The sequence below is a fragment of the Quercus robur genome, chromosome 9 (genome assembly GCF_932294415.1).
Source record: "Quercus robur chromosome 9, dhQueRobu3.1, whole genome shotgun sequence".
Classification (NCBI taxonomy): Eukaryota; Viridiplantae; Streptophyta; class Magnoliopsida; order Fagales; family Fagaceae; genus Quercus; species Quercus robur.
In genome coordinates this window covers 25,138,837-25,161,781 of record NC_065542.1, presented here as the reverse complement: position 1 = coordinate 25,161,781, position 22,945 = coordinate 25,138,837, and the positions used below count along the sequence as shown (strand labels likewise).

Genomic DNA, 22,945 nt, shown 5'->3' with positions numbered 1-22,945 from the left:
AAGTGTCAGCTAATAGGTACGAATTAACACCGGGCAGAATAAATTTTAGAAGAAAAAAAAAGCAAGCATTTCAGTTTAATATAAAATTTTTTGCTGCAAGAAAAACTTTCAAAAAAAAAGTATCATCAGGGGGGGAAAAATATACAGAACTCAAGTAACTGACTCTTTCAGCCCAAAAACTTTGCTGTTTGATTGTGGGCTATACAACTTTGCTGTTTGATTGTGAGCAATGCCCTTATAACGTTGACACATAAGCCTCAACAATCTGGAAGACACCAAAGTCACAACAAGAGGCTTTCCCATTTCAAACTCTTCTTATGTTAAAACATGTAAGGTCTATATTTCTAATAAACAGAACTACAGAATACTAGGAATTTTTTCAAGCAATAACATTGTCCTTTCCATCAGAGTGAAGGGGGGGGGGGGGGGGGGGGGAAGGATCATGCCAATAACAGGACAATTTATTTGAAGAGTAGGTAAACTGGTAAAGGTTAAAAATAATAACTAGCAACTGTATGAGGATATCCCATTTATAACCACCTCCCCTCTCTCTGGTGCAATCAACAATCTACATCAAAGCCGTATATGTTTCATGAGACTATAAAGGTAATTATGTATGAGTGCACATATGTAATTGCTCCCTAATCTATATATTACTAAAAGCTGAAGTGTAGCGTTTAATGTTGCTGCTCTCACGTTGCGTCACATCAGTTGCCACATCATTCTTTTTTTTTCTTTTCTTTTTAAAATATAATTTGTCCTACAATTTTAAAATAGCTTTTACAATTTTCAGCCCTATAAATGCAGTCCACTATTTATTTATTTACTTACACTATCACACTATAATAAATCCAGCCCACTACTTATTTATTTACTTTCACTATCACCCTATAATAAATTCGTATAATTAATCCAGCCCACCTCTTATTTATTTAGTTTCACTATCAAGCCCAACCCAAAGCTTTTTCAGTTTAGCTTTAGGATTTTGTGTGAGCTTTTTAACTAAAAAATAATAATAAAATAAATAAAAATAAATGTTGAAGCCTTCCAAGCTTTAGGGTTTTTTTTTTTTTCCAATTTTCTTATAATTGTTTTTAACATTTATTTTTTTTTAATATTTATACTTCTCCAACCTTTCTCTCTCTCTTACCATTTCATCTCCCCACTACTTTTTCAATCTTTCTCCCTCCCTTACCTTTTCATCTCTCCACTACCCTCTACATTAATATCATTCCTCCTCTTCCCCTTCATCTTTCTTTATTTTTATCTCTTCTTATTCACACCATCTTACTATAAATTTGTCACTATCTCTTCTATTTTATGTATAGTTTTCCCTAAGAAAAAAAGGTTCCCTCTCTCCCTTCCTCTCTCTCTAAATTTTTTGGTGGATTTTTTTATTTTATTTTTCTTGCATCTCTAATTTAGGTTGATAATTTTATGTATTCTTTAAAACTCTAGTTTGGGTTAATGAGATGTAGTTTTGTTTTTTAAATTGTGATTTAGTTTTGTTTTTTAAATTGTTGTTGTTGTTGTTGTTTTTTTTTGTTTTTTTTATTTTTATTCTCTTTGATTGTTAAATATTATCCTATTGTGTTCTAAAGAATTAAATATAGCATATAAAAATATAATATTATTCTATTACATAATATGATTTGGATAATTTAGTATTTATTCTGTTACATAACATGATTTTTTATAATGCTCAATTTAGATGTTAAACTATGAGACTTTACTAATTTTTGTTTATTTTCTAATCCTTTGTGGTGGACAAAGTACTCTTAATAGTTATATTAGAAGTACTCTATAATGCTATTTATTTAAAGAAAAGCAAAGGTTAGCCAAACAAAAATAATCGGATAGGTGACAAATTTTAACTTTTGCAATTTTATTTTTATTTTTTTTATTATTTTATAACAATGCATGTATAGAAATTTAATTCTTAGATTTTGCTAATAATTGTTTATTTGATAATATGTTTTGGGCGGCCAACATTATAATTTCTACAAAAAAAATAACCTTAATAGATTATCAAAAAATAAATTTTATCCTAATATTAGTTCAATTAATCATTGTTAAGTTTTATTAATTTTTTTTAATTTACGTTTCTTTGATGTTTTGGATTGTTCTTATATTACATTTATGATTGTTCCTATAATAAATAAAAATATAATTACGAAATACATTACTCATTATTAGATTAGTTTAAATTGTAAAAAAAAAAAAAAAAAAAAATTAATAAAACCACCATAAAAATAATTATCATGTGCAATGCACGGATTCGCGGCTAGTAGTTATAAATAGTGTAATACCCATATCTACCGGTTTTGATATTCTAAGTTATTAAACCATGTCAAATACCAAGTGAAATGAAAAATGATATTACCACTGACTGAATTAAACAACAGGCAATCAGATATAAAACAGTACATACCCACAACGCTCAGCGCAACTTTTTGATATTATTGTTGATTGGGCTTCACTGTCAACAAAGGCCTGAAACATGGTGAAAATTAGTTGGCAGACTGTGTATGTGATTAGTTCTCAACCAGCAGGGGCTGGAACTAACAATAAAATATAAAGAGGGATGCATAATTCAAAATGATGGGGATATTAATCTGGTTGCATATCATATGCCTGCACAAATCTCATTGAAATGTGTTTTTAAACCAGGGCAGTCCCGGTGTGTGAGATGTTTTATATATCACAAAAGTGACACAAGAAACCCTATAAGCCCTTCAGTGATTTCATATTACGCTGAACTGAATAAGTTCTTCCTAAGATATTTTTCACGATCTAGTTGTTACCTTTAATGTGAAACCATTAAGCTCCATGTCCACGTACAACATAACCTGAAGAGTTGCAGAAGAAACTTTAAAATCAATACAAAAACATATATATATATATATATATATTTATGTATGTAATAGTGATAGCTGGAGTTGAAGATAAATAGATAATACATACCACCCTTGCAAAAGCTTCAGGGTTATGTTCCAAGGCAGCGGCCCAATTTTCATCAATTCCTTTCTGCAAATAATTTAGAAGTATTGTCAACACGAAGCACCCATTTAATATATCTTCCTTCTTTGTGTGGAAAAAAAGATAATCGAAAAAAATCAATTTTATGATTATATCAATAGTACTAAGATTATATTAAAAATAAAAAATAAAAAAGATATATGCCACAACTATCAAAGGATGAAAGAAATTTCAGCGTTGCAAGTAATAAATTTGTTGGCGTAAACATTATAAAATCAATAAATCAAAATGCACACTCTTCTGAGAATTTAATGAATTCATCCTACAAGGAAAAGATTTGATTTAGGTTTGCAAAAGAGATGAGAAGATACTAAGATCAAATCTACCTACAGTTGTGAACAGTGCACCTGAATAGTAACGTGGACAGTAATGCGGCTGGTAACAGATGCACGGTACTTTTGATGGCACTTGAATGGGAGTGGTAGTTTTGATGAGCAGTCCTACTACCTGGTTATCTGTGGCATTACTGCTCATTCCTTTCCTATAAATGTTAGCAGGAGCTTGAATGGGATTGGTACTTTCGATGTGCGGTCACACTACCAGGTTATTTGTGGCATTACCGCTCATTCCTGTCCTTCGAAGAGTATTTGGAGTGTTAGAGTTCCTAAGAGGATGTCATTCTTTTTGTGAAAAGAAAGAGGAACTTGAAAGTGAACAGAAGGTATTTCTCATTTTCAATAAACTTGGTACTTATCAAAAAAAAAAAAAAAATTGTTAAAGAGAAAAGAATGAGGGAATTGAAGGTGAGAATAGTAGATTAAGGCCAAAGTGCCCTCAATACTCAAAACACTCGACTTTTCTATTAAGCAAATCCATCTTTCTTTAAGGCTTTGTTTGGATGGAGGAGTGGAAAAATGGGAGGATGGAAAATTGTGGAAGGATGGAAAAGTGGGAGGATAGAAAATATTTAGTTTTCCCTCTTATGTGTTTGGTTGGAGGGGTGGAAAAGTAGGAGGATGGAAAACTCTTTTGTTTGGTTGGAGAGAAAAATGGAAGAATGGAAAATGTAATTTATATAAATTGACTATTATACCCTTGTTACATAATATGTAAGAAATAGATTTATTTGTACTTATTAAATAATATAAAATTTACCACATCATATATATAAATTTATATTTATATTTTTATTATTATAATGTAAAAATTACATTATAATCTTTTTTTTTCATGTTGAAAAAAAAAAAAAAAAAAAAACAACAGAGGAGAACCTGGACTTCTCTGGACAGTGTGCTAGATGAGAAGATGAGAAGGGTATGAATGAGGGTAGGTGGGCAAAAGTCTTCAGCTGGGTAGGTGGACGGTATGAATGAGGTTACGTGGATGGGTATTATGGTAAAATAACAACGAGGGAGTTTTCCCTCATTGATTTTCCTCCCGATTTGGGAGGAAAGTTTTTGTGGGCCCAGGAGAGAAAAGTTTCTCCCGAGTTTTCCACTCCTCTGATTTTCTCCCCATTACCAAACAGTGGAAAACTGAGTTTTCCACCCTATTTTCCCTCTTATATTTTCCATCCTCCCTATATTCCACCCATCCAAACACAGCCTAAGTGCAATGATAGTTCTATAGACTCTATATCTTAGCTTTGCCCAATAGAACTATTACTCCTACTTTGACTAACAAACAAACTCCTGAATGAATTGGCCCAAAGACCACACATAAAAGTCCATAAACTAAGTAAGACTTACCTATAAATAAATTAAAACTCAAGGCCAACAACTCCGACTGACAACTAACAATTACGTAGCTTTTTTTTTTTTTTTTTTTTTTACATAATTAGAAAAATACCCTTAACGCTAGAAAAAAGACCAAATACCACACCATCTTCCTACCTTTCCTGTCCCACTTCTCCTCACTGCACCACTGCCACCCCCTCCCCCCCCCCCCCCCCCCCCCCCAAAAAAAAAAACAAAAAATAAATATAGAAGCTCCTCCCACCACCGCCTACTAACTATTTGTTGATTTTAACATAGAGATTTTGTGCAACCTTAGATTTTGTGCAACCAAATAGTAGAAAAAAATTTAGGATCTAATAATAATAACTAGTCGCTAACCCGTGTGATGCACGGAATAATTAAACAAAATTTATACACATTCACTTTTATTAGTACAATCATTTGAAAACAATTCTAACTAATACCCAAATGTAAGAGACACATTGCCTTACTATTTAAAGTAGTCTTCTGAAGAATTTACAGATATTGTGCAACTGAGCCTTAATTTCTCATCAACGGTTAGAAATATAAATTGCAAATATATAAATAAAGACCATGACTTGAGAAAGACGCATTAAACTTCAAATTAGAGTAGCAATGTTACTTTCTCAATCTTTGCTCAGTTGTAATAATAATGTAGAGGAAATTCAAAACATGGAAAGAAAATAAAAATTACAACAATTAATTCCATTATCTTTCATGCTATACTTTGTAATTGTACGGAATTAAGTCAACTCAATTTAAGTAGTTGTAATAAAATTGGCTTCTACTATCTCTATTCTATAGAGATATGAACATATTGGATTTCTCAAACAATTACCGGTATTGCAATAAAATGATTTATTATTGAAAATAAGAAACAATTAAGCTCATCCCTTAAAGATTTACCTCTTGTACTTGGTAGTTTCCATTCAAACTTTAAAATAGATTATTTGCCTTACCTAGATGTTTTCCTTGTGGTGAGGACAAATAAAATGAGACAGGTGCTGCATGACCTTCAAAGCAAAAAAGCTTTCTTCTAGTCAAAAACAAAATTCGTTAAGAGGAGTAAGAGAGAAAGAAATTACTCAATGAAAAACCATGGTGAATGGAGAAAAGATTTTTGAACTTCCAAAGATCAAAAGATTTTTGAACTTGCAAAGATTCACACAAATTTTAGCCATAGGTGCAAAATGCCAAGTTAAGAAATATAAATATTGATCCACAAGTGCAATTTTTAAATAGAAAATAGCAATTTCATAAATCAAAACCCTAGCAACCAAATAGAAAAACTATAACCTTGATTTGATTTCTCATTTATCAATGATGGTGACTGGAGAATAAGTTGATTTAGTCCATAAGAGTGGACAAAATAAAATAAATAATAAAATTAAAGAGAGAAAATTTTCGGAGGACAAAATATTATAGATAATTTAAAAGAATTTTGGTTTAACTCCTGAACACCACAACTCCATAAAATTCATACTAATAATAATATTTTATGATTGCACAGACTATTTTTTTAGAATGGTTGATCTCAACATTGGCGTCCATTTAATCTTTCACTAAAAGCAAAGGGAAGTAGATCATGTGCATACATCTTTATGAGCAATTTTTGTAAGTCAGGCGTAACAAACATGTAACCATTTTGTCCTATTCCTACCATCTAAGAACATATCCTCTCTTATAAGTTGATGATGCCAAGTTTTAACATATCCTCTCCTTTTTCTTTTTTTTTCTTTTTTTTCCCCAAAGAAATAAAAGGACTTTAAAGACATGTCCAATTTGTTAAAATGCAAGGGCTTCAAGCCATAGAATGATTTAATGAAAATTGCAACTCCATGAATTGAATTTGCAAATGGTATTAACTATTGGCTATTAATGCGATTATTAAGCCGTACCACATTGAACATGTTTCTCTATCAAAATATATAAACAAACTAATCTTACAAAAGTTGAACATTATAAGCTAAAATCTACACCGTGCGTTGTAGATGTTGAATGTTGTATTGTGAATTTAGGGCTTCCTACATCTGGAGAGAGAGAGTTTGCAGAAACCAAAGAAAATCTCTTTATAGCTTAAGAAACACAATATACTAAAATTAAAGAGAGAAAATTTTTGGAGGACAAAATATTATAGATAATTTAAAAGAATTTTGGTTTAATTCCTGAACACCGCAACTCCATAAAATTCATACTAATAATAATATTTTATGATAGCGTAGTTAGAATTTTGGTTCTTGAACACTGAATTGGAAATTGATTATATGAGTATTCAATGGTGAACAAAGTACTATGTATTAATTAATATATAAACAAAACTAACCTTGAATGCTATACCATGCGTTTAGGGTTTCCTGCATCTGGAGAGAGAGAGTTTGCAGAAACCATGGCTTTATATTTCTTAACTTGAGAGAGGGGTAAGATTGCTAGGGTTTTGAGGAGTTATAATGTTTTTATTTTTATTTTTTATTTTTTAAATATTATGCTAACGTGGAAAATTGTGCTGGAGAGAGAGAGTTTGCAGAAACCATGGCTTTATATTTCTTAACTTGAGAGAGGGGTAAGGTTGCTAGGGTTTTAAGAAGTTATAATGTTTTTATTTTTATTTTTTATTTTTTAAATATTGTGCTGATGTGGAAAATTGTGGTGCCAGCAAAGGATTCGATTATATATATATATATAGATAATAATAATTATAATAATAAATAAAACAATTTATTTTCCTTGAAAATATTGTGTAAAAAACATTTTCATCAGGAAAATGCTTTACATAGTAAGAAACGGAGAGAGTAATGTAGTTGCTGTCAGTGGAGCCACTCAAGTTTATTATTAGTTGCAATGCGTAAGACTACTTTCACCAGGCCATCATTTTTTTATATATATTTTAACAAATTACAATTTGTAAATTCATTTCCCCACCATATTTGAGCATTGGGTAAATCACATAATCCATCTTAATATGTCTCATACTGATGAGTGTATCAACATGCATGTGTGCATACAACAAAATCATCCAAGACAACATCCTTTTCTTCAGCCTCCTGTACTAGGATAATCTACTCCTTGCGCTTGATTCATGATCACATAGCTGTCTAAAAATTATATCAAATTCCATACTTATGTATCTTATAATAATTTCTATTATAAATTATCTAGAAAAACGTATAACTAAGTAGGCTCATGGATATATATAAAATAACATAAACAATATTTAGAGAAAAACAAGACACCATACAATTGATTACACTACCTCAAATGTTGCCACTTGACCACCATTACAAGCGAACTCCTGCTCTGTTTCTGAAACTAACATGAGTTTTCTCTCTTCAACTATCTTGCTCATTTTTGTGACCAATGTCACATGCTTTGAAACATATCCATGCATTTTTCTGTACTCAGGGTACTTGTCAACAAATTTGGCCATGTCTTCTGCAGAAATTCAAAATGTTGGAATGATGGAATGTTATACCTCAACCCACCATGCTAATTTAGTAACATAATATCTCGTAAATCTGAATTTATCAAGCCTCATACAAACCTATTGTCTGGATGCTCTGGTTACTCTTTGAAATCTGCTGAAATTCATCTACCAATCGCTTGATATTCATCCCAATATCTCCAAAATTCTCATACATGTTAGCTTTGAAAAAGGCATCTTGTTCTGATGACAACACAACCTCCTGTGAGTGTGAATTGAACAAAGATCATTTTCTTAGCAACGCAAAACATAAAAATAAATATGCGCACTATAACAGGAAATGCAATGCAACCTGTTGATCCTTAGGAAGTTGGCCAATGTTTCTCAAATCCACCTTGTTGTCTTGAATACCTATCAATTCATGAACCATTGCCTATGGAACATGATGTAATAAATGAGTTCAATAAATAATAAAACCATCTGTGTTACGTCAAAACAAAGAGGCATTTCTCCTATAAATGGTAAAATCTGTACTGACAACCCCAAATACCTGATAGGTCCACTGGTTTAGCAAAGGGGTCACAGGATCATCCCTCCTATCAATTACCAGCAACAATGGGGAAACTTCCATTCGTCTGAAATCAAAAAGCCCACTTTCCTGCTGGTACATCAGCTTCTGATACATCCCAAAAAAGTATTAAAGTCAGATTTCTATGAACCTAAAATAGTAAAATTCAAAGGAGAAACTGCATCCAGTAAAATTAACAATGATATGAAATATCATGAATACACATATCATCAATCAGTTTCTAGGGGAAAAAATATACATGTGTGTGTATGAAATTCTAAAAACAGATCTCCCGGTATGTCTATAACATCCAGGATTCAAATCCCCCCTCCCCTATTGTAACTGTCAAATTATAAAAACAAAATAAATAAATAAATTACACATTAAAAAAAAATTCTGAAAACAAAATGCTTTAAAATTAATATGAAACTCAGTGATACATATATCATGAACAAGTAACATCTACATGTGTGTGTATTAAATTCTGAGAACAGAAAGCACAAAATTCATATGAAACTCAGTAATACATATATCATGAACAAGTAATATTTACACTATACACTCCAGTGCTTCACTTACAGCTGTTTCCTGTGCAATCCTCTTAGCAATATCAGAATTCCTTTGATATCTAACAATAGGTCTTCTTTTTAAGGCCAAAAAAATGGATGCAATACCATCAACAACTCGGTCACAGAAGTGCTGTGAATTTGAAGGATCTACAACTGCTGGGAGCATATAAATGTGATTTGACGGCATATTCAAAGTGAAATGGTAAGGATCAATTGCTACAAAATCCGCATAAAATTCCTGCAAGATAGAGATAATAATTATATCTAACTTTACAGTTAATATGAGGTGGCATAACAACAAGTTCTAATAAGATAACATCTACTCATGCATCAGAACAAAATTCGGAGTTTCAGACCATGTTTAAGCAACCCCATAAATGCAAGCCTGTAACAATGACATGCTAAAGATACTATAAGCTTACCCTTTTTTCCCAATTTTTCTTCCCGTTTTCAATTATGATAGATTCACTAAGTTGAGTTGAATATGATTTTTCAGAGTAGCTAAAATGAAAAATAGTAAATAAGATATCAACCAAAAATTTTTTAGTAATGCAAAACAGTTTTTAGTCGGTGAAAGAGTTACCTGAATATTAGAAATACTGAATGATTGTATTGTATTTCTCAAGTAATAGAATATATATAAGTGTCTTTATATAGGAGGTAGAGTGTGCAGTACAAGTAAGTATGCTATACAAATAAACAAGGTGGGCCTAAAGTCCACATACCCTAATACACGTTAACAGCCCCCCTCAAACTCAAGGTGGATGTGAGACCAACTTGAGGTTGTCAACCAAAGTGTGAAGACGTCCCTTAGGACGTGACTTGGTGAAGATATCTGCAAATTGATCTTTAGAAGAAACTGAGATCAGCTTGAGAGCACCATGGACAAGATGATAACGGATAAAAGGACAATCGATCTCGATGTGTTTAGTCCATTCATGGAAGACATCATTGTGAGCAATATGAATGGCACTCTGGTTGTCACAATAAAGAGGAGTAGCGGAGGATGTGAATACACCTAAGTCTTTGAGAAGCCACCGTAGCCAAAGGAGCTTAGATGTGGTATCAGCAAGGGCACGATATTCTGCTTCAGTACTAGAGCGGGCCACATGAGTTTGTTTCTTACTTCGCTAAGAAATCAGAGAAGAACTAAGAAGAAAGCAATAACCAGTGGTGCACCTGCGATCAATGGGATCTCCTGCCCAATCAGCATCAGAAAATGCACGAAAAACAAGAGGAGACTGAGCAAGGTAGAAAAGACCATGGAAGAGAGTACCCTTTAGGTATCGAAGAATGCGCAGAACAACAACATAGTGAGTCGATCGTGGAGTAGACAGATACTGACTCACCTGGTGAACAGCACAGGAAATGTCTGGACGAGTGACAATGAAATAAACTAGGCTGCCAACCAAGTGTCTGTAAAGAGAGGGATCAGACAACGATTTCCCCCCTGATGGAGTCAGATGCGCATTAATACACCATGTTAAATATTAGCATTGATACACCATATTCAACATGCTTGTATGGATGCAGAAGCGAAAGCATAAAGTATAAAACATAATAATACACGAGGTTTACGTGGTTCAACCAAATGGCCTACATCCATGGAGGAAACCCTAAAAGGGCTACATCAATAATATATTAGAGTGTAGTACAAATCCTATATTACAATGAAACATAACATGTGTGTATATAGTAGACTAAACCCTAAACTAATAGACTTCTAGTACAAGTAAGAGACTTGGCTCGCACACAAAGTAGAATTAGGCTTGGGCTTATGCTAATGGGCTAATATATCTCTAACACCCCCTCTCAAACTCAAGATGGAAGCTTGATAAAATTTTGAGATTTGATAAGGTTGAGAAGATTCCTTGAATGAAGTTTGGCTCTGTGACGGTAGTTTGAGGAAGGCAATGGTCTTGCAGTGTTGATGCGATTTCTAACGGTGGCTTGACTATAACGGAGAGTTTTGACGGCAACAGTAGGAAGCCAAAGAAGATGAACGCAACGGAAAAAAAAAAAAAAAAAAAAAAAAAAAAAAAAAAAAAAAAACACCGAGGAAGACAAAGATTACTCTTAAATATACAGTAAGGACAGAAAACCATGGCCAAAGAAAGGTTGCTCTATTACCATGTTAAATATTAGCATTGATACACCATGTTCAACATGCTAGTATGGATGTGGAAGCGAAAGCATAAAATATAAAACATAATAATACACGAGGGTTACATGGTTCAACCAAATGACCCACATCTACGGAGGAAACCCTAAAAGGGCTACATCAATAATATATTAGAGTGTAGAACAAATCCTGTATTACAATGAATCATAACATGTGTATATATAGTAGACTAAACCCTAAACTAATACACTACAAAAAAAACTGACCTATTGCGGCGGACCTACTGTGGTGGGTGCGAAACCTGCCGCTACATGTCACCTATTGCGGCGATTTTTGGGCCTACCACTGCACATGAGATCTATTGCGGCGTTTGGCCCGCCGTAATAGGCATGTTTTAGCAGCCCAAAGTTGGATATAGCAGCGGTCAATGAACCGCCGCAATAGACCCTTACATTTCCCCCAGACCTAAATTTGATGAAACTAGTATATATGAGAAGTTGTGTTTCATATTTCATAAGAAAAAATTCAACAAAGCTCTTTGATGGTGTATAGTTTGTTAGTACTGAATTAGATGGCTTGTAGTTGTTTTATGCTAAACTCCTTTTGTGGCTTCACCATTGTTATATTTTCGAAGATTTGCAGTTTGGTTTTAGTGTATTTACAAAAATGATTGAGCATTTAATTTTGTTTGCCATGCTTGCTTTGTGATGAAGAAGCTTGACAATGTAGTGTGTGAAGATCATATTTTATGCACATGAAAGGTAGGCTAGAGATTTATTGTTTTATTCATTTTTCTATGTTATGCAAAGTTGAAATGACATATTGGAATTTAATGAATGATACTTAATTTTTATTTTATGTGAGAAACTCATGATTATGATAAATCTTTGTATTATCATTAACCCAAGCATATGACTTTATAAATGAGTGACCTTTTTGTGCTAAGCATATGTCAACTTTGAGTAATCTTATTTATCAAGCAAATTTCATATTTCCTGCCACTTTTAATGTACAATGTATAGATAGATGCGCAAAAAGTTTTTATTTATGGTAATTTTATACTGACCTTTTTGTGTAGCTTGTGTTCAATACATTGCATTTTTTCATGTGCAACTCTGATAAATTAGTAAAATACTGTAAATATTGTTTGCATTTTGGTTTTAGCTAAAAGTAGCTTTAGATACTCAAAGCATACTGTATATAAACATATAATTTTGTTGAATGTAGTTAGAGTCAGATAAGAATAAGGAGCGTTGTTCTAAACAGGATGACTTACATACTGCTGGTTCTTGTAGGTTTGTTGTGCACGCTGCAAAAAAGGTAATAAGTATTAATACTATTTTTTAAATGATTTTGACTTCTCCTAAAGTTTATGTGGAACCGATATTTATTACTACATAAATATGTTGTTCATAATGTAGGCAAAAACGGTTGGACATCCTGTAGAGCGTGCAATATTATATCCGATACTACATACTCGTAAAGATGGATCTACAGTTAATCCTGTAGTGAAAGCAAAAATGGTGAGTAATTTCTCCATTGTAGTTGGGGGTAAACAAAATAGGAATTCAATGATAATTGTTGTTAATGATTGATGGTAAAATTTGATGGTTCTTAGTAGTGTAGACCAGTAGTTTATGCCTAGCTTTGGAATTATAAAGAGAGAAGTAAGCTCAAAGCTAATTATGCCATGGCTATTGCTAGATGTGTTTTTACTGTACCATTATAAATAACCTTCTTTTGTCATTGAATTAAAGAAGGGTAAGTATATACTATTATCAATGTTTCACTTTCATGATTGAAATGATGGGATTAATATGACACCCTCCTTTTTTTTCTTTTAAAGAATGATTTCATGAAAGGTGTAACTCCCTCCGACTGATTAGGTTTGAATTGCCTAGACATTTCTTGAAGAACCAGATACAAAATAACAAGATGTAATTCCAATGTTTCCATCAGGTGACAAAACATTTGTGAAGTTGACATTTTTCCATAACATACACATATACATGTGGAATTCATTACATAGGTGAGATGGCCACACAAATCACACTTCTCAACCTTGTTTGAATGCTGCTTCAATAGCACTTCAATTTTGTTAATGCTAGATTTATACAGAAATCCTAGATAATCAATAATGCTGTCCTTGCATGTGCCTTCTATAGGGTTTATCTCAAAAGACCAGTTAATCAATGTTGAATCATCACCATAATCTACAAGTTTTAATGAATTTAGAGACCCATCTAAGCCAATATTGCTTGCTTCCATTCTATAAACATAACTATGTGATGATGAGTCTATGGTGACCAGCCTCTCCTTAATCCATGACCTTTCTTCATCCTGCTAAGGGAACATGAAACCAGACACCAACCTAACATAGCCGGGCATGCCTTCTTCCCCAACTAAGTCAGGGCTAACATTCAACCATTTGCATCCATTCAGGTAGCTTTTTAGTTTGAGAAACCATGGTCCACACTTTGTCAATGGGTGCACCTAAAATGCCACCAACTGATCCACTCCATTTCCCATTTCCAATTCCTGCAGCAAAGTGAAAATTTGAAACTCACAATTTGTTGATTAAACTCAGAACCAATTTCCTTGCCGGCAGTATGGATAATCTTTCTTATATTGGTAGTTGCTTGTCTCATCATATATATATGTATATATATGTTGTGGGGTCATTTTAACTATATGATTTCTAACTTTTTCTGTTTTGTTCAAATTCAAATATCAGGACAAAATGAAGGATTTGTTGGATGATTCTTCGAATCATTTGTAGTCATCTGACGCAACTGGTAGTATTGTATGGTCAACAGAGGATGTGTTTGCCAAAGTGATGGGTAAGGAGCGCAAAGGTCGTATTTGTGGGGTAGGATTTGGTCCAAGCCCAAGTGGTCAAAGTAGCAAGAGTGCTCTCACAGACATTGAAATACACTCAAGTCAAGCAAGGGACAATGAAGTTGCACAACTGAAGGCTTCCTTGGCTACTATGGAGGATAAACTTGTAAGTTTTGACGAAATGAAGGAAAGACTTAGTCAATTCGAAGAAATGGAGCAAAGAATGGCTCGCATGTTTCAACAAATGCAACAAAGTTCTTCCCAATGCAATCAGGTATATTAACAAAGACTTAGTCAATGTTTTCTCTTTGTAAGCACTTTGTTGTTGTTGTGAGTGCATATAAATGTCTTCATTTAACTTATTCCCATTTTTTGCCTTGGTAATATTTTCTTGTCATCCTATTTCATTTATGTACACTTATTGAGTTATCATATTTTGTATGTAGGATGTTCCTTTGGCTCAACAATCTCCAGCTCTCCAAAAATCGTCAGCCGCATCCTATCAACCAAGCAGCTTATAAGTTTTATCTTGGTGTTCAAGAACTTTTTTGTGTACAAAGAACTACGGAAGAACAACCGCATTTTTTGCAAGTGTTGGATATTGTTAAACACTTTAGAACTGTGATTATAGTATTAGCTTAATTTGAGCGGTTGTTTTATTCAAAGGACCACATCCTTTTTTGTTAAGCTTATGATGGTGGTTATAGATAACATTATGTATTTGATAATCGATATTTCTATATTAATATTACGTTAATTTGGAGACATTTGTAGTGTTGCTAATTAATTACATTTGTGGTATTGTGTTAGTAGAGCTAAAACTATTACAGGTTTTAAATAGCTCTGAACAATATATTTGTCACAGGTTTAAACAATATTTTTGGTGAAAATGGTAGTTTTAAAGCCCACTGAAAAAAAAAGCCTATAGCGGCGATCAAAAAGCGCCGCAATAGGGTCAAAAAGCGCCACAATAGTTCACATTTTACGGTTTAAATAAACCCTATAGCGACGCTTAAAGCCCGCCGCTAAAGGGACAATTAGCCCATTTTACTGAATTGCCTACAGCGGCGGATATATCCTGCCGCTAAAGGTGGACACAATAGCGGCGGACATATCCCGCCGCTTAAAGTCAATTTATACGAATTTGAATGTCATATGGCGGCGGTTTTATGCCCGCCGCAATAAACCAAAACCGCCGCTAAAAGTTGTATCTATAGCAGCGCTTTTTTTACCGCCGCTATAGACCTATAGCGGCACCGCAAGGGTGGCAAGATCACCCGCCACTAAAGGTCGAATGTACCTTTAGTGGTGGTTTTTAGGGCTTTAGCGGCCTTTTTTGGCCCGCCGCAATAGGTCTTTTTTTTTGTAGTGATAGACTTTTAGTACAAGTAAGAGACTTGGCTTGCACACAAAGTAGAATTAGGCTTGGGTTTATGCTAATGGGCTAATATATCTCTAACACTGAATTTGCTGGACGACTTCGTGTTCATCTGCGTCAGCTAAATTATGAATCTGAGTATCCTTCAATATGTTGGAGAAAACTGTACTAAATTCAAATACACGCAAAGAAGCTTCAAATCAAAAGCCAATAATCACCAATGAAAATTTTGAAACGATCACATTTAAGTATAATTTCAGTGGCAAGATAACATGGTTGCTCCTCTCAAATTATTAACAAAACTTACATAGGTGGTGCTCCAAATCTAGGACTAGCTAGCTGTTGCCACAAATGCCGGATATTCTCTGACGTGGGACGAAGGAAGTAAACCGCTTTAAGATGTGACATTGGTTCTTTTGATTTGTAAATGGAATCTACCAATTCTACCAAGAATACTTCTTTTTGAAGAAGTTCCGACTGTGAATACCCAACACTAACTATACTAACCTGCAAATCATTTACTAAATTGATGAGTATCTCTCTTTTCCTTCTTAACCCACTAGACCCAATCCGAATCTAACACAATGGTGAAATTCCAAATCAGTAGATTCAGCCAAAAAAAAAAAAAATTGTAAACAGAATCAAAACAAACAACAAAGGGGCATTGGCAGTTTATCTATTACTCATGAAAAAACTGAATGGCCACAACAAAACCCACAACTTTTTCCACCACTTGTCTACATGGGAAGTTGTGAGTGGTGGGTTCGTGAACAAGTTATGGCAAAGCTAACGGTTTTATTTTGGTACTAGCATTATTCCATTAGCAATTCAAGCTAACAATCTCTCATAAAAGAAGGATTTTATCGCCCAAAAGAAAAAAATCACTAGAATTTGTAATTTTTTTTCAACATCCATGATGCAGGGTTCCATAGACCCTTCATGACAATGAATTAGAACGTGCAACAGCATGCACATGCACACACACAATACAATGAAGCATTTTCATGCAATTCAAACATGGCCCAAGCGATTGTTCTTCTCCACAAAACTTGCACTTTACGGCATTTTGAATTTTACAGCATTGAAACTATGGAATCCAACGATATAAAAGTAACGATTAATGAACAAAGTAGAACATGATTATAGGAACGAGAATTCAAATTCCAAAAACTCAAATTGTCAATCATATAAATAAGAAAAAAAAATGAATTCATAGGCTCTGTAAAGTTATATCACTATGTAAATTCAATTGCAGTTACTTTTTTATTTCAAAACAAGATATTGAAATTCAAATCCTACTCAGAATTTTGGGGGAATGGGCAGACTAGCAGTGTGTAGCTTTTCTTCAATTTCCTCTATTTTCTCAGAAACCAAACTGCAGGCAGTGCAAAACAAAAACATACTGATACAGACACAACAATAAAAGATACCAATATACATTTATTTTTTAAGATATAACAATTTACAAATGCATCTCTATCTTATAAATAAGCATAAATGAATGTATGTGTGCATGCATTTGCTATGATTAGGATTGTAAAAAACCACTGAAAAACTGATCCGACCAACCAGAACAGACCCAAAAAGTCAATTCAGCCAGTTTCAGTTTGTCGGCCATCAGTATTAGTTCCAATTTTTTAAACAATTCAGTGTTTCAGTCAGTCTCAGTGCCAAGAATTCACACAGTGAGAACAAGTCAAATATATTTGTTTAAATATATTTCTTGTATGCACCTACTAACCTTTTGTAAACCCACCCTCATGTTATCAAATCCCTTTAACCTTGTCCCTTCTTCACATTCCCATTTTCTTCAGATCTCTTCTATCACTCTGCCTCAATCCTCCTCACACATTTCTTTCGTTTGAAATTCAAATCCTAGCCACCTAAATTTTGCTTTCCCTCACTTCATGCTTCCTCTCACCACAACTCTTTAAACCCAACCCTTCCCCCCCCCCCCCCCCCCCATTTTTTTTTTTTTTTTTTATTTCTTCCCCTTCAAGTTTAGAAGCATCAACAACTTGATGAGAGAAAGAGTGTTATTTTTTCTTCCACATAATCACCCTGCTAAAATTAAGTTTCCAAACATGTTATTATTATTTTTGGTATGGGATTTGATAGATCAAATCAAAAACTTATTTTCCCAAAAGAATAACAACAACAACAGCAACAAAAACAAAAGTTAAAGAGCTTCGGCAAAAGTTAACAAACCTCTTTTTCAAGGTTCACCAATTTTGCGTTTTTAACCCTCCTATAATGTTTGGGCGGGGGAGGAGGCTGCGGGGCATCATCCTTAGGCTGCAAAGATATTAGATGCATAGAATCAATATTCAGTGTAATGATAAGAATAAAGTGAACTACAAAATATATCATTACATTGTAATTAATGATATCATACCATAGAGCTGCCTGCACATCCTATTTTGTGTCCACCTGTCCCAGAATTGGGTGCTCTTCTAACACATTGCGGTCTACCTTGTGGGGGTGAGGGCTGAGGAGGGCGATGCTCGTCCGGTACATCAGCAGCTGATTGTACAGTGTCAATCCCAACCGGAGGTCCTAGAGGGTCAGATGAGGATGAGGTAGGTGGGTCTATGGGCATAGTGGGTGCACTAGAGCAAGTGGGTGGGTATAAGGGTGTCTCGGGGTGTATAGGAAGGGTCAAATGAAAATTAATACCAAGATCGAAACTGGGCTGCAAAGGTGAGGTGGGTGAAGGGACCTCGGGCTGAGGAAATGCATCGACCATGTGTGGAGATGCATCTGGGATGGGTGGATGGACCTCGAGCTGAGGAGATGCATGCGAGATGGGTGCAGGTAAAGAAGGAGTAGTTACAAACCGAGAGGTTGTTGCATGCGAACCATGGCCCGTAGCTACACTTGTGCTTGGGCTTGCTGTAGTAGGCCGACCACGGCCCCTAGGTGCAGTTGTGCTTAGGCTTGCTATACCAGGCCGACCATGGCCCCTAGGGTGCACCTGTGCTTGGGCTTGCTATAGCAGGCCAACCACGGCCCCTACCGGCGCTTGTACTTGGACTTGCAGTAGCACACAGACCATGGGTCAGTGTACTTACGGGTGCTGCGCTTGTGTTTGGGGTTGCAGTAGCTGCTGATTCAGTGTCATGCCCATTGTTTGCCTGGCCATCTGCTGCAGGACCACCACCAAGCCTAGCCACATTATTTAAGATGCGCCGGACATGGTTGTGAGCTCAGTTGCCTTCAGGAAGCATCTCCAACAGCGCTAAATAGTTTTGAATCTGAAACAGAGAAAGAACCAGTACAATCAGATTTGAGACATTTATGTATCAATTAATGAATGGATAATATGGTACTTATTAATCTACTCAAATACTCAACTAAGAACTAACAGTTTTATTAGAATACTATATGTAACAGAAAGTCTTTAATTGGATGTCAGTCAAATCAAACCAGATTTACTGAAAAAAGAAATCAATTGATTCTACATTCATACATGTACTCAAGAAAAACGAAGCAAGCAATAAAATCTAATTAGAACACATTACCATTATATCTAATTTAGCGCTATTGCGGTCAACATACTTTCGAGTGACTAGATGGTACCAATGGTAATAGGCATGATCGCGGGGCATATCACCAATCTGAGGAGGTGCATGACAAAGTTGTTGTCATCTCATATCCCATGAAATGATATACAGTCCATGCTCCTCCCTCCGATTATTTTCCACCTTCCCACGTAAGTCTATTCTATGCAATCTATCATTGTACACAACATCGTTAAGCGGCTCTTGCGCCAACCCAAACTGTCGAACGACACGGTCCGGGTGGTGTCTCTCTACTATGTAAAAACACACAAGCAGCACCCTTGCTATCCACGTATCCCTCCCTGCAACGCAGAACTCAGGAAGGTGGCTAAAGTCTGCCTCGTATGGCTGCCACACAATCTACAATAGAAACAAAAAACAATTATCATAGCATCTTAAAATGTGAAACAAGGAAGAATACATAGATAAAGGGAAAAACAAAAATTAAAACAAAAGATACGTTAAAGGATGAAGCAATCATATTTTTAAGGAAAATTAACATAACCAAATAGAATTTTTGAATATTATTACTTGGTCCGGCTGCATTGTAACTAATTGCTTGTGATAGTGGATCAAGGCCATGCTGGATGGCCTACTCTTCGGGCTTGGCACCCGCACCCACCTACAGTTACGAGCGAATAACATAAGATACCATAATACAATTTAGTTACTAAGAAGAATACATTGCATAACACACCAAATATCAGGAAAAGACTTACTTAAATGCAAGTGGAGCATATGGCCATGGGCCATAATCACATCCAGGTAGGGGCTCTATCCTCAGGCACAAGAATGGCAACCTTGCCCATGCCCAATACTGGACCAAGTTGCACACCCCACCAATCTACGATGCCCCTTTCTCACTTGCTGGACACAACTCTCTGTACAACCAAGCCAGGTAACCACTACCTTAATTATACTGTGGTGGATCACGAAGGTTCCACAGGAACTCCAAGAACATCAGATGCATCCTATCTCCCAACTTGTCCATGAAAAGCTTATCCCCTAGTAGTGCTAAAATATAGCACCTGGCATATTGGTGTATCTGAATCTCCGTTACATCATGAGGCAGTGGTGCTGCAATGGCATCAACAAGGCAGCTGATAAGAATTCTTTGCCCCACCAAAGTTTTGTTGTCATTCGCCAGAGTAAAACCAAGCAACTCCAAGCACAGTTGCCTCCAATCCCCATCCACCACAGCAGTCAGCCCAACCAAGACCTCACCATCTATAGGAAGTCCGAAAATGACTTCCACATCTTGTAGGGTGATTGACATCTCACTATGTGGAAGATGGAACGTATGAGTCTCCGGTTGCCATCGCTCAACTAGGGCTGATATTAGGCAATGATCTATCTCTCTGGAAGGGGCCCTAAACAATCCTTCTAGCCATACCAACTTGATAATGTTAATCAACCGATTATCTTGAATATGAATTTGTGCCATCTTCTTAGTGCGACCACAGCACGTAAGTGGGCCCAGTTCCTGCAAAATCAATACAAAATTATCGCAGTTGTTAGAACTAGATATACAACTCTGAAAGAACTTGCTAACTAAAAGTCAAAGACAACGTAAAAATGAAAGCGGTTGTTAGAAGATATTTCACCTCGCCATTCCAAATGTCCTCTGATCGATGATATCGTTCTTGCGGCAACAATGACTGATTTTGGGGACCAGGGTCAACGATCTCTAGCTCCTCATCGATCTGAGGCTCCATACTGCAAAGAGTATAGACAATTAAAAAGGTTATGAAAACCCCAATTTTTCTATGCCAATGTCTGATAAGACTACGTATATTTTCATTCCATCATATACAGGATTAAAATGATAGTTAAACATTACAAGTGCATACAAACTAGATAAGAACATGTAGGTAAATAAAAGATTACACTTGTTGGAACCATAAATTTGAAGTGAAAAGAAAGAGTTATAGAAACATTCAAGCTTCAAGAGCATCAGCAAAATGTGACCAATTGACCATGCAAGAGGATGGCCCTTAACAGAAAATTTTTAGGCCTTCTACATTCCTATTCTAAACTTATTTTTGTAAGTAAATAAGATTATATTTTTTAACATTATTCTTTCTTTTGTGCATTTCCTAACTCCTTTCAGTCTCTACATTGGTTGCCACTAAACATTCATAGGCCATAAGACTTGGTGATCACCAAAGCTTGTAAGAATGCTTTTGTCTGTGTGTGAGTGCGATCTTTAATTTACTAGCTAAGCTTTGGACTTGGTGATATTTGATGTAGGAACTTGTTTACAAACTCTTCAAAGGGGAGTGACACATAAGTTTTTTAAGTTCACCTTTCAAATCATGTATTACAAAGGTTTTTCGATATTAACTTTCTGGTATATTGTCTTGATTCATTTTTTTACTTTATAATCTTCAATTTAATATTGTCTTGAGTCATGTAACATATATTTAATCACAATGAAATATTGCTGACTTGCTTTGGTACCTGGATTGCCTTATCAATGGAAATATTTCGTGTCTGAGAAGCTCTTCTTGTCCAAAAAGTAAGTTCTTGTTTGGGCTATTATAAATGATTTAGTATAAATTCTTCAAGATTTACCTATCAAAAAATTAAAAAAAGAATCTTCAAGATTGTTATGCTCATTATTGCTTTGGTTCAGATCAGTACCAGTTCCTTAAGTATATCCTGAAGGGTTTTCTCTCACGCTTGTAACCATACTGAATAATGAATCTGTTTTAAGAGATCCTACTTTACATCTATTTTTTAAAATTCTTCTATGCTACACAATTTTGCAGTTGCTAAATCATTTTACAGTTTCAAGTCTTTCTTACAGACTTGCAGTCTTTAATGTGACTAGGCACTAACCATGTTTTAATTTTTTGTGTTTGGAATTGAGGGCCCCTCCCTTGCTTGTGGCCCCCAAGATTGGAAATTTATTGTAAATGCTTTCAAATTTATGAATCTTTCTCATCTTATTATGTCTTACTAAACATTTTTATTTTTAATAAATCTTCCAAAATTTTGTCTTTCTGAAGTCTGCAGAATAATGCTAATGCACGGGGATTGAACTTCTGTTGTTAGGATCCATTTATAGCCTTTATGTAGTTATCTGGCTATCTTATCTAACAGTGGCATAAGTCTCATTGGATATAGTAACACATAAGGGCACCCTCCTTATGGTACTAAACACAAGAATGAGCAGTGTCCTTGAATGACCGTCTCATTTGGCTTGATTCTGCACCAAATGAAACTCTGTCTCATCACACACTTCTCCCCCATACCGCACCCACACCCCCCCCCCCCCCCCCCCCACCCCCCCCCCCACACAAAAAAAAGGGAAAAAAATATTTTTCTTATATAATTTGCATTAATATTAATTTAAATATGTCTAAAATGTTCAGCTGTTACTAATCCATTTTTCCTATTTCCCCAGTTGTCTACTACCTCCAGATAAATTGTGGCGGACCAGAAGTAACTATAGATGGAAATACTATGTATGATGACGATACAGAGCCAGGTGGAGCTTCAAAATTCCTTAAGAGAGGAAATTGGGCATTTAGCAGCACTGGTCACTTCATGGATGATAACAAACAAACGGACATTTATATTTTGGGAAATTCCTCCAAACTCACTATGGCTAATCCTGAACTATACATGACTGCACGCCTTTCTCCTATGTCTCTTACTTGTTATGCTTTTTCTTTAGGAACTGGAACTTACAAAATAGACCTCCATTTTGTGGAAGATTATTTGCAGTTCTATTTCTAATTCAGGGGCTTT

The 22,945-nt window shown here is 35.0% G+C and overlaps 2 protein-coding genes and 1 pseudogene across 2 annotated transcripts; 1 reads left to right on the top strand and 2 right to left on the bottom strand.

The window, feature by feature from the left end:
* Positions 1 to 7,947: 7,947 nt before the first annotated feature.
* On the bottom strand, positions 7,948 to 14,061 carry LOC126700877 (vacuolar protein sorting-associated protein 45 homolog; annotated as a pseudogene).
* Positions 14,062 to 14,151: 90 nt separating this feature from the next.
* LOC126700022 (uncharacterized) lies at positions 14,152 to 15,018 on the top strand. The gene is made up of 2 exons (XM_050398003.1): positions 14,152 to 14,525; positions 14,698 to 15,018. The coding sequence occupies exons 1-2, from the start codon at positions 14,250 to 14,252 to the stop codon at positions 14,770 to 14,772; spliced, it is 351 nt and encodes a 116-aa protein (XP_050253960.1). The 5' UTR covers positions 14,152 to 14,249; the 3' UTR covers positions 14,773 to 15,018.
* A 5,081-nt stretch (positions 15,019 to 20,099) lies between these two features.
* On the bottom strand, positions 20,100 to 20,904 carry LOC126700875 (protein MAIN-LIKE 1-like). Its single transcript, XM_050399052.1, has 2 exons — positions 20,794 to 20,904; positions 20,100 to 20,672 (listed from the first exon to the last, which is right to left on the bottom strand). The coding sequence occupies exons 1-2, from the start codon at positions 20,902 to 20,904 to the stop codon at positions 20,100 to 20,102; spliced, it is 684 nt and encodes a 227-aa protein (XP_050255009.1).
* Between the last annotated feature and the right edge of the window lie 2,041 nt (positions 20,905 to 22,945).